Here is a 12,734-nt window from a genome sequence, read left to right as displayed (position 1 = left end):
TAAATCACTCTAATATACACAGTAAAAAATTTTGCGTCATTGAGTCAAAAATCTTAGTGTTAAAAATTTTTGTGTTAAATATTTAACACTTTTATGTGTAAATTTAACATTTATTCTGTTAAATCAACACAAAAAAGTGTTAAATATTTAACATAAAAATTTTTAACACAAAATTTTTTGACGCAATGACGCGAAATTTTTCACTGTGTATAATTAATTATTAATAATTAATAAATTAAGTATAGAACTCCGTTAACTATAAGGATAAGTCATGTATAAAATTTAAATTACTTAAAGTAGTTTGAAAGGTACGCTAGAGTTAAGACAAGTCATTGGGTCAACAGGTAAAGTATCAGTCTGAAGAGCGCAACGTACATGGTTTGAATCCCCGTCGGCACCAATCTTTTTTTTTTATGGACCTGATCGAGTCAGACATGAACAGATCTGATCAGACATGAACATGCCTGGCCAGGTCTGATCAGACCCGGTCATTTTTCATATCTGATCAGACCTGAAGACTCATGCCTGTTCATATCTGATCAGATCTGATCATTTTTTCCCGGGTACGTACAATTTCTATGCTAAAAAGTATCGATTTTATTTTTATGCGACAAGTTACTATCAGTGATTGTCTATCTTCTATATTGGCAATACAGTTCAAAAAAGTTAGTAAGAGAGATAATAAAGTAAGTAAATAAAAAACAAAGCAAGTGATATGAAATAAATAACTAGTTTTTTCCAGATACATTTCTATGTACATCAAATTTTCATGCCCGGTTTATTCAATGTCAGAAAATATGATTACTTTCATACACAATACGTACTTGATGAGGATTATACAAAACAAAAGCTTAAGTTTGACGTTTGTGACGATGTTTTCACACGATTTTATTCTCAAATTAATATCTTCATCTATAATTTTAAAAAAATATTTCTAAATAAACATTTTTTTTCATTTTACTTACATTCTATTAATTCTTTATGAAAACATTGAGGTTAACAGTGAGATATATTTATTAGCCTCAAAAAGCTTCGACACCTAATCGTGAAAAATATATATTCCTGTCGATGAAATTCTGTCTTTTGATAATCACTGGATGCTTGATTCTCGAGACATTAATGGTTAATACATAGAGCTAAAGAAGCTCTTTTCGATAGTTTGCCCACAAAATTATTATTTGCGGTTGTTGTTAAATATTACATTATTTATAAATTTATGATTCATTATAATAAAAATTTTTTTGACAACGAGGTTGCTTGAATAATCTTTGTGATAAAAAGTAGAAAATCATTGATTTTGATGCGATTTTGAAAAGTCGAGTTCTCATAAGAACTTTCTTTATAGTATACAATTCTCTGATAATAAATATATTTTTTTATTAACTTAATATGTTTGGTTTATATTCTTTTCGATAAAGTTTAAACACTATTAGGTACAATTAGGAACAAGAACGAGACGACTCACTCTAACCTACCCATACAGGAAGCCCCAGAGTTAAACGACGGGGCCATGCCTGGGACATTATTGGGAAGCCCATCTTGGCAAACCTATATTGTCCCATGCCCGGGCTATAACTGGGCAATCAGCTATGGCCATTCCAATGATTACCCAGGTTTGGGCCAAGACTGAATAAACTAGCCTTGGCCAAGCCTAGCGTCACCCTAACTTGGGCCAAGTTTGCGTAACCTAACCTCGGCCGTTGGATGGTAACCCTAACATGGGCCAAGATTGGATAACCTAGCCTTGGCCAAGCCTATAGTCACCGTAGCTTGGGCCAAGTTTGTGTAACCTAACCTTGGCTGTTGAATGGTAGCCCTAACATGGGCCAAGACTGAATGACCTAGCCTTGGCCAAGCCTACAATCACCGTAACTTGGGCCAAGTTTGTGTAACCTAACCTCGGCTGTTGAATGGTAACCCTAATATGGGCCAAGACTGAATAACCCAGTTTTGGCCAAACCTAGAGACACCTTAACTTGGGTTTTAAAGTCTTTATATTCACGTGACATTGTGATATGGTGACCCAGACTTGGGCCAGGACTGGGAAACCTATCTTTGGCCGACGTAATGATCACCCGAGCGTTAGCCAAGACTGGGAAGCCTAGCCTTGGCTTTCGAATGGAAACCCAGACTTGAGCCAGAATTGAGCAACCTAACTTTGGTCATTTAATAGAAAATCCAAACTTAATTAATCATTAAGTAACAGAATTTGGAACAATAAATATTTATTGCTTAACGAATATTTGATAGCAAATGCTGAAATTGAAAATTTATTTTTTAAACAAAACAATTGTGTATCGTCCAAACTGATATGATCTTAAAAAAAATTAAAATATAATAATTTACAGTTGAATTTTTAATATTAATAATTTTAAACATTAAAATTTATAATATGATATTAAAAATATACAAAATGATTTACAAAGTCTAAAGTAATATAAGAACTTGACTTTTGCTTTTTTTGAATTCCTAAACATTTGTAAAAAATATATAATTTTCATCAAAACACAATATTAAATAACATAAATTATATAAATAATAAACTGTCACACTCCGTCACCATATAGATTTAGTTCATATGAATGATGAGATGTAAATCAACTTATCGGTCGTACGGCATAGGGGTTAGTTATCGGTCTGGCAAGCGCGCGGGTCGGGTTCGAATCTCGGTTAGGGCAAATGCGAATTTCACTTTGTTTCTCTAATTAGCGAAAGTTAGGTCTAAATTAAGAGTTAAGTCGTCTAAACTTGCGTTAGCTCTACATCAAAATTGAAATAAATCAATGACAATTAAAAATTTCTTTTTTTATCATTTCAACTAAAAACTACTCATTTTATACAAAATAATTTAACCGTTTCGTAGAATTTTACTATTTTATTTCAGAAAATTTAATTTATTCGAAATTGGGTTTTTAATACTAATTTGGTTTAACATTAAACAATTAAATTCTAAATATATTTTATAATCTACTTCTTTTAGTAAATTCTATAGTGGTAAATAAGCCTGGGCTTGCTTTGGCTTAAGGGGGTATTCTAGTCTAGAGGTCTGAATTTCGAACGTTTTTTGGCAATTAATATAAAAGAAGCAGTTAATATTTTTACTATACAATTTTTTATCATTTGTTTATTGATATTTCAAGAGTACAAAAAAATACATTTCAAAAAAAAAAATAAATTTACAAAAAGATATAAGTCCTTGAAGTAGAGAAAAAAAAAGGCCGTGTCCTCGTAAAAAGGATTTCTCCCTTTGTATCCATCTGAAAAAAAAAACAATGCCTAATTATTGATCAGTACAAATGTCATTGTCGCACAAACCAACAAAACTTGAAAAAAAATTTTTTTTCACAAAATGGCGGCTGTTTAAAAATAGAAGTCGATTTTTTTACTCATTTTTCAACTTCCTCCAATTTTTTAAAAATATTACAAATTTGAAATTTTCAATTTTTATTGGTTAGTGCGAAAGTGAGATAATTGAAAAATATTCATGCTAAATTTCAAGCAAATCGGCTGATTAGAACCTAAGATATCTGCATCACCGTATCGAAAAAAGTAGTTTCGAGAAAAACGCGTTTAAAGTTTAACGTTCAGTTTCAGGCAGCGTAACTGATAAAATAGTACGTATAACTTACATTCTCTTAATCAGCCGTCCCAGCTTCATACATTGGGCCTTCCTCTACTTCATATTGACTGTTTTCAGCATTTCGCTCTGTATAACGAGCAGTTCTTTCCTCTTTTGAAGCATCTGAAGCTCGAACCTCAGACCGTTCAATCCTTACTGCGTTGCGCCTAACAGCAAACCCATGGGATTCCAGACCTATTTTTATTCCCATTAGACTCATTATTTGTAAAATAGGATAAAAACCTTCATTGAAAATGCAAACTGCTAAACAATTAGCAATCTCAATTGTCTGGGACCCGGCATGGATATGTTTGGGTGCAAATGTCCATATTAAAGAGTTAAGTGACTCGTTGTTATTTTGAGTTTCGCTGCCCAAGCAACGTTCTAATAAAAAATCATCTGATAAGCATTCGTAAATAGGTTTCATAACTTTTAAAACCTTATCAGTTAGAGGTGGATTTTCATGGTGAAAGTCATCCTCAGTTCCTTCGGCCGCTGCTTTCTGCCACTTGCACCAGCTGTCTGGTCCAGGAGGGCAATTCATGTGCTGAGGCTTCTTATCAATTGAAATTTTATGCAAGTACGTGGCCCATATTTCTCGTTTCATATCTTCAACGGATTCAGAATGACGACGGATAGCTAATCCGTAGTACGCAGACAACTGAGTGATTACTTTATCAGTCAATTTACCAGCACCCTTACCACCAATTCCACTATTTTCTTTTTTTGCCTTCCGGAGACGCGATCCCATACGTTTTTGGACGTGTCCAACACATTCTTTTTTAATAACAACAGGGTTACTTTTGTAAGGATCTATATTAAGAATACCTTTAAAAGTCTTTGAGTCGCCATCTCCGATATACTTCACATATTTTACTCCATGCTTTTCTTCGGATCTACTAAACATTTCCACCACTGCGTCAACTTCCATCTTCCCAGCACTTCCTTGATGATTTATTGCGCAAGAATCTTCGTGTTCGTTATACCAGTCTTCATAAGCACTGATGTCGTCTTTTTTTTTATTCTTCCAATAATTGCACCCTTGGCAAAAACTGGACTTCACGACTAGTTGCCACGACACTAAAACGGCTGTAACTTTGAAAATAATTTGAATTTTGAAAAATCCTTTCAGGGAGATATTTTTTGAATATATAAACTATCGAATTATGAAAAAAAAATTTTTTAATCTTTTTCAAAATTCTAGACTAGAATACCCCCTTAAAAACTTGGGCCAATCTTGGTTATCATGCTTAGGCCAGTCTTGGCAACCAAGCTTGGCACCCTGTTATCACTTCAGACTTCTACCAGGGCTGAGCCAAAGCGGGTTTACAAGCATGGGCCAGAGATAGACATCATTGCGCCAAGCGTGGCCCATATCTGGCCCTGTCGTATTTTCCTGTATGGGTACACAAGAATCTCAAGTTATGTAATCTAGATCCTAGTTTCTGAAAAACAATAAAGCAACAATAACTTACTAAAATAAAACTTATTTAACGCTCCACAATTTAGATGTGAAGTCATTTTTTTCTAAATGCAACGTAAGAAGATTTGCCTAAGACGTTATTTAGGTTTTTATTAATTTGAAAGTCTGCTATGTTATAAGAAAAAAATTCAACCCCAGGAAAAGGACGCTGTTAGTATTTTCGTCTTATAGTAGGAGCTTCCGGGAAAGGTGAAGAAAACAGTAACAGACCAGTCGCGTTTCTATAGGAATATATATAAATAATGTCTCGTAGCACGTAAGATCAATAAAAGAACATGTACTGGGATTTACGAGATGCTTAAAGCAAAGCTAAGAAAATACATTTACTCGTTAGATTTTTATATTTTTATTAATAAACAACGCATTTATATACATGAATGATTCTACGAAATTAAAAAAATTTGTGTATTTAATAATTGCTAATTTTAATAAAGCATGATGTAATAGTACCTTTTATTATGCATAATTACTCGCAGAAATTAAAGCTATTTCAATTTCCCGCTAAGAAATTAAAAAATTTTTTTTTGTTATACTCGCTCCAAAAGTTCAACTTTTGAGCGCTGGGTGGCGTCCGAAAAGATATTTCTAGAGAATCTACCATACCGCCTTTTTTCCGCAGCCTAGGCCGCAAAGTTTACTTCCCTCTTTTTTTCTGTACTCTCCTTAAGCAATCGAATGATATTTAGAACGAAATAAATCAAATTCTAGAGTACCGACCGATAGATTTTGAGTAAATTTTAAACTTAGTTACTATTGAGTGGCGCTAATTCTTTCTCTGCTGGCAGTTTATTACGAAGCGGACCTAATGTTAATAAAATAACAACCACGTTATAAATAAATATTAATAAAAAGATAATTAGTATAAAATTAAGTTTTTTTGCTGTTGTGAAACTTCATAAAATTTGAATATGTCATTATTCGCCTCCTATCCCTCAAAAGTTAAACTTATGGAGCGATAATAACAAAAAATATTGTATGTCTTTTGGCCACAAAGTGGTGATTTTGACAACGAAGATTTTACGATATTCGCATTAAAGTTTGTGACGCGAATGTACGAAAACGAGCGTAAATTTCCGTCCTTGGCTTCGCCTCGAACCTTAAGCTTGGCCACCACGAACCTTAAGCTCATATCGCAACATCGTCGTTGTAAGAAAATCGCCACTTTGCGTCCATATGACATAAATTACTATTAATTCACCAAATTATGATTTTTTGAATCCATTTTTCAGAAATCAAGTTTTGTCTGATTTGATGTTTTGGGATAATGAAAAGCTATTCTGATTATTTTTGCAATGAAGTGTAAGACTTTCTTAACATGTAAACACCTGAACGATTTTTTAAGGTTCACCAAATAATTAAAATCAGTAGATTTGCTGGCAAGATATCGATATTGCTGAAAACTCTAGTGATAATAGCCCAAGAGCGTAAAAAAATAACAACAAAGGTAAATATAGAAGAAATTCATCTCAAAATATTGCCATGATTCATGTATTTTCTCTTATTTTTTCGAGAGAAATCTGAATTTTTGTGCTCAGTCGTGTTTTTTCAGGAATAAACAATTAGCAAATGAAAGATATAGAAGACAATTATACTTTAATGATTAATCCCAGAGAAAATTAATATTTCTACTCATCCAACTGGAAACAGGTCCAAAAATAACTTCTAGAGAGTAAATACGAAAAAGCAGTTAAGATACAGTCTAATGACACAATTAAATATCGAGAAATCGACCTTCAAAATCAACACATTTTTGGCTTTAAATCGATAGAAAAATTTATTAACTATATTTATAAATGCATTCGTTTGGAGACAATTTATTCATTTATATTTATAATGAAATGTTTTTTAACGATTGATAAATATTTTTTGGAGTAAAAGTACAGTTAACAGTAAGTAAATATTTATCAACAGTGAACAAATAAAAATATTTATCAATAGTTAATAAATTTATTAGACCCGGGTCGAAAAAAAGTCTTAAATTTGACTTGGTTTGACTTCATTTTCTTTGAAGTCATCGATATGCTGATGATTACACTCCACATCTTGACTTTTTTTTTACTTAAATTATTTCGTTGCCTTAAATTTGACTTATTTTGCCTTAAACAAGCAACTGGTTATCAAGTCGGAAACTAGTTCTATATTTTTACTTACTTTTGACTTAAAAATGAAAGTACATCTGATGAGATTTTTATACTTATTTATTGATTAAACTAATCTAAAATTAAGACTTAATTTTAATTATAAAAAATATTTTTTAAATGATTTTTGATTGAATTAGAATTACTATTAAAAAAATTAGGAAAACGGTTGACCCTGAAGGCCATCCCTGCAACTTCCCGCTAATTCCATAACTAGGCGCTTAAAATTGCACTTATGACGTTTTTGAGCTCTTCGAACTCAAAAATACAATTTATGTGTTATTTTAGGCTCTCCAAGCTCAAAGAGATAGCTTTCCTATGCTTTTGAACTCTTCGAGCTCAAAAATCTTATCAACGTTCGATAAAACACGATTTTTTTAATTTTCAAACTGCACGGAAAAAAAAATTTGTTCTGGTAACCTAATTGTAGAGTTACCACAACTATACACAGTTTACTGTTCGTTGTAGAGTTACAGTAACAAAATGTTATTTAGTTCTGATAACTCAATGTTGTTGAGCTCTCAGAGCTCTACGGGATTGTTCTCAGAGCCAAACGGTATAGTTGGGAGCGCTTTACGTTGCGCAGTAGTGGAGAGCGCTGACATATTTCATAACCTTCTAAAATGACAAACCGAATTATTTTGTTACTCATCCATATTATTAAAAATATGTGAGGACAATCAAGTTTCCAATTTATTTATTTAAGGAAATAGGTTTTTTTTTTGTCAAATTGAATTTCGTTAGAACAGTTTTGTATTTATGGTTTTTCAAGGTTCATTTGCAGTGACTGTTAATTTAATTTATTTGTTGAATATATTGTGATAAGTAATAAGTTATCGGAATACATTAAAAAGACCCCATTTAACACAAAATAAAATTTGTTTTCGTTTCTTTATCTTTTCTTGTGCATATACGGTAGTGATTTTATGTGCAATATTTATTGATATAATTAAGAAAATAAGATAATTTTGTGACGACCATATTTTTATTTTACAAATCATTTTTATTTGTAATATAAGTTCTATTATTATTTTATTTCTATTATAATACTATTCTTATTTGTCATATTGGCATAACGTTCTCCCCTGAGAGCTTGGTAACCTGCATGATCAAAAAAAAAGAAAACTGGTCAGCTGTCGCAGCCTACGCGCAGCGCCTTTTAAAAGAAAAAATCGCAGAAAGGGATTAGAAACCAGTAGTAACAAGAAGTAGATGTCGTGAGACACAACATGGACTGGATCGAAGTAATGCTAACGCGGTCCCGATCCAGTCTTCCCTGTAACATCTATGGGGAAAGGAGAGAGGAGGATGTTTAGTCGGTATTGTTGCAAAATAATATTGACTTCTGAGTCCGACACACCCAGGCAAACACCTAGTCCTAGCACCAACACCAAGTCCTGGCATACGTAAATATATTTTACCTCCTCTATAAAAAAAAACAAAAACACACACACACATACATACATACATACGTACGGACATCATCGTAAAAATAGTCAGGAAAGCTTCTTAGGGCTTCAAAACGTCGAGATCTGTTGAAACCTCGATTTTTGCAAAACGGGGTGAAACCAATAACTTCCCAATTTTTCGAAAATCTTCGATTTTCTTAGCGGAAAGTTAAAAATTTTTATTGCAATGATTTTTTTTTTTAATTCTGTTCATCGATACTTAAGTATAATATTATAACAATTGTTATAAACTCTTGTTAACAATATTATTCATTCTCATATTAATTAACCAATTCTGCAATAAACGTTTTATTACCTGTATTATATAAAAGCATACCGATATTAAATTTTTGACAGGAATTGCAAAAAGTTTGGAAAATCCAAAAGTGCACGTCACAACGCTCATTCATCACAAAAAAAAAATAAAAATAACATAAAACTGAAATGATCGGAAGCGCTTATGTGTGGCCGAAGATTGAACTATTTTTTTCACTGTTAATGAATTTATTAATTTTGCAATTAAATTACATTGAATTAGACGGTAATTTTAAATAGGCTATTACTCAGAATCATACTGAAGCGAATGAAAAAAAAATGGACTTAAAAAGTGAAGTTTTTTGGGCGTTTCCGTGACCACATACATCATCCGCATATTCAGACAACCCGACGTTCACCGAAATATTTTTTCTAAACGGTTTTTTTTTATACCATCTAGAAAAAATAGTGTTATTTAAAGTATCTACTGTCATAAAAAAGTATTATTGTTCATATTTGTCAACTCATTTAATACTTAAAGTGCAAAAAAGTTTGGATAAAAGCAATTTAAACCAAGATAATTGCTTGATCTTGAGAGGGTGAGAGTAAAGCATTACTCACGCTTCGCGTTGAGACGTGCAATACATTTTCAGTTACAATAAATTCATGTAAGTATGATGATTGAAGAAGTCTGACAGGCTCTTACTAAATGAAAGATTTCGCTAGCAAAAAAGTTATTATTGCAAAATGTTAACCAAGGCACTTACAATCACTAATTTTTTGACAGTCACATCTTTTATCAATAATTTTTATAAAAGAATGAAAAAGGCCCAAATGTTTTTCATTTAAGTATTTAAATGCTACATAAGAAGAATTATTTTTTAATGTTTCTTTATATTTTTTTTGATATAAACAATATACCATTTAATAACAATCAAAAATATTCTAAACCATAAACACCTTGAATGTTCGAGTTATTTAAACTTCTTGTTACAACGTTGTCTTTATCCAAGTCAAATGTTGAATAAATATATACTAAATTTATCAAAGATTTCTTGTATTTTTACTTGTTTTTCTTTCTTTTTAGCAAAGTCACGCATTGTACAGTCAGGTAATCTCTGTACTCAAGAATGTAACAATAAATTCTGCCAATGTTAATTAACAATTTGTGAATCTGCATTGGTTGTACCATGCATATCTTTTACCATTAAACCATTTAGATTTTCCAATGAAAAGCATGACTGCAACCTCAATGGTCCCAATAATTTTACTTTATCACTGACGTGTAATAATATGTAATTATTTATTGAATAGAATTTTTTATTTTTTAACTTCCCGCTAAGAAAATCGAAGATTTTCAAAAATCGGGAAGTTATTGTTTTCACGAACAACGCTACCCTCCGCGAGCGTGCGTGTGTGCGTGTGTATGTGTGTGTGTGTGTGTGTGTCTGTGTATGTGAATCGCTTATAACTTTTGAACGACTAAACCGATCGGAACCAACCAAACGGCGTTCTAAAGAGTTCCCTCAAACTTAGATTTCCTGAGAATTTGAACCGATTCGGACCGATAGATTTTGAGAAATTTTGAAAAATCTCAAAAAAAATAAGAAAAAAATCATTTTTGAAAGTGGTTTTGTTGGAATAACTTTTAAACGGCTCGATCGATCAACTCCAAAAACTAATCCGCCTTTAACCTTGAAAAACCACATCGATCACCGTTAATCCGGTCAAAATCGGTTGATTCGTTCGAGAGATATCGTGAACGAAAGAAAACCGAAAAAAGTGTTTTTTCGGAATAACTCCAAAATTTCTAGCGCGATCAATTCAAAATTTAAGATTCTTTGTGAGGCTTAAAAAACTGCGTTGAACGCTTCTAACCGCGTAAAAATCGGTTTATTCATTCAAAAGTTATTGCGGTTTAAAAATTCAAAAAATAGTGTCTTATCAAATCTCTATCAGACTTTTGAGCTCGAAGAGCTTTAAAGCATAGGAAAGCAATCTCTTTGAGCTCGAAGAGCTCAAAATAACCCATAAATTGTATTTTTGAGCTCGAAGAGCTCAAAAACGTCATTGGTGCAATTTTAAGCGCCTAAGTATGGAATTAGCGGGAAGTTGCAGGGATGGCCTTCAGGGTCAACCGTTTTCCTAATTTTTTTTTATTTATTTATTATTCTCGTTACAAAAAAAAAAATTCTATAGAGGTGCGTATAGCACCTGTGCATAGAACGAGTACATATTAACAAAAATATATTTTATTATCAACAATCACTTAATATATAAGATAGTAATATAGTAATACTTAATACAGTGCAAGCTAAAAGGAAATCAACCTAGCAAGTTTGTAATTTATATAAATTTTATAAGTAATATTGTTGCAAAAATTAAATTAATATCACGATTTTTAACTAATTATCTATTTTTATCCACTCTCCCAGTTTTTTATTTATTAGTTTCTTCTTATCATTCAAAGTTTGCATCTCTGTTGGTAATTTATTGTAATATTTTAAAGCTACATAATAAGCACATTGTTACAAATTCAAATACAAACACAAATATAAATAATGCTGTGAAGCGGGAAAGAATAGGAGTTACGGTAATTATTACGTGAAGCGTTCCACATTCACGTAACAGGATATTGGTAGGAAAGGATTGAGAAAGGAATGTGGAGGGGATCATCTTAATGTGAGTTTATAGAATATGTGAAAAAAAATTATTAGATAGCTCGGACTGGGATTCGAATCCAGAACCTTCCGAAGACATGTCGGCTACTCTACCATTTGAGCTATCCGGTCTATACTAAATTTCCTTTCACTTATTCTATATACATTAAGCCACACCGTCCATCTTACGGCAAGCATTTTTACAAATATAAATAATGCTGTGAAGCAGGAAAGAATCGGAGTTACGGTAATTATTACGTGAAGCGTTCCACCGGCACACAAAAAAAAAAAAAGTTGTTAGTACTTTTGACAGGATCCATATATCTTCATGTATTTCGACCCGCTGAATCCGAATTTGAGGTCAGTTTGACCCGTACACCGTCAAATTTTGGAGAAAACTTTGAAAACCCGAAAAAAATGACGAAATTCGGCAGTTTAAGCGATTTAAAATTATTTAAAAATTTTTTTACCTAAATCCTTAAAAAATTTTAGTTAATTCTACTTTTTTTGATATCGTTTTTATTACACTGGTGTCTTGGTGAAATCCTCCGCCTTACTCGTCACTGTAATCGTCAAGATTTTCAGGAAAGTGTAGAAAGTAAGAATGTAAAATGTGCGATTCAAGATTTATCAAGCAACCCTAAGTTGTAATTGAAATAAAGTTCGAATTCGAGGTTCTGTTCGGGGACCAAAAATTCCTTCTTCTTATTTGGCATCGTTAACATAGTGATTTGTTCGATCTCAACTATCCCACAAACATAAATAGCAGAATATTTTGTGAACCCTGATTGTTGGTCGAACAGTGCTGTTGCAAATTTTACTTCACCACAAACTTTCCATTGATGTTCCGAATACTTTATTTCATCTAATACGATTTGCAAATTGTAAATCAGTGCCAATATGTTTCCATTATGAAGAAGCACAGTTTTCAAACTTATCTTAGATGAATCAATACAACCTTTCACATCTGGTCAGTACACTGATGAATTTTCGGAACTCCTTTTCATCGAAATTTTAATCATTCCTGATTTCTTGCTTGAATGCTTGTGCCTGTAACCAGGGCACCTCCACATGGTGACGGCGGGCAACAGAACCGTCTGGCAAAGTCCCTGGGTTAACGGCTTGTATGCC

General features: G+C 32.4%; 3 protein-coding genes across 4 annotated transcripts in view; 1 reads left to right on the top strand and 2 right to left on the bottom strand.

Moving 5' to 3' along the window:
• Nucleotides 1-12,734, top strand: part of LOC123259742 — a 418,255-nt gene that overhangs the window by 126,615 nt on the left and 278,906 nt on the right. The window lies entirely within an intron of this gene.
• LOC123259748 (insulin-like growth factor-binding protein 7) overlaps nt 1-12,734 on the bottom strand; it is a 227,441-nt gene that overhangs the window by 54,554 nt on the left and 160,153 nt on the right. The gene's annotated exons all lie outside the window — the stretch shown is intronic.
• Nucleotides 3,688-4,741, bottom strand: LOC123259749. 2 transcript variants are annotated; one of them, XM_044720428.1, is made up of 3 exons: nt 4,448-4,741; nt 4,059-4,382; nt 3,688-3,814 (listed from the first exon to the last, which is right to left on the bottom strand). In XM_044720428.1, the coding sequence occupies exons 1-3, from the start codon at nt 4,469-4,471 to the stop codon at nt 3,773-3,775; spliced, it is 390 nt and encodes a 129-aa protein (XP_044576363.1). In that variant the 5' UTR covers nt 4,472-4,741; the 3' UTR covers nt 3,688-3,772. The 2 variants fall into 2 exon arrangements, with proteins under 2 accessions (XP_044576363.1, XP_044576362.1); XM_044720427.1 differs by having other exon boundaries at nt 3,690-3,814; nt 4,059-4,741.

Source organism: Cotesia glomerata, linkage group LG2, assembly GCF_020080835.1.
Source record: "Cotesia glomerata isolate CgM1 linkage group LG2, MPM_Cglom_v2.3, whole genome shotgun sequence".
In the NCBI taxonomy this organism is placed as follows: Eukaryota; Metazoa; Arthropoda; class Insecta; order Hymenoptera; family Braconidae; genus Cotesia; species Cotesia glomerata.
Note: the sequence above shows the minus strand (reverse complement) of the source record. Positions and strands in the feature narration are given on the sequence as shown.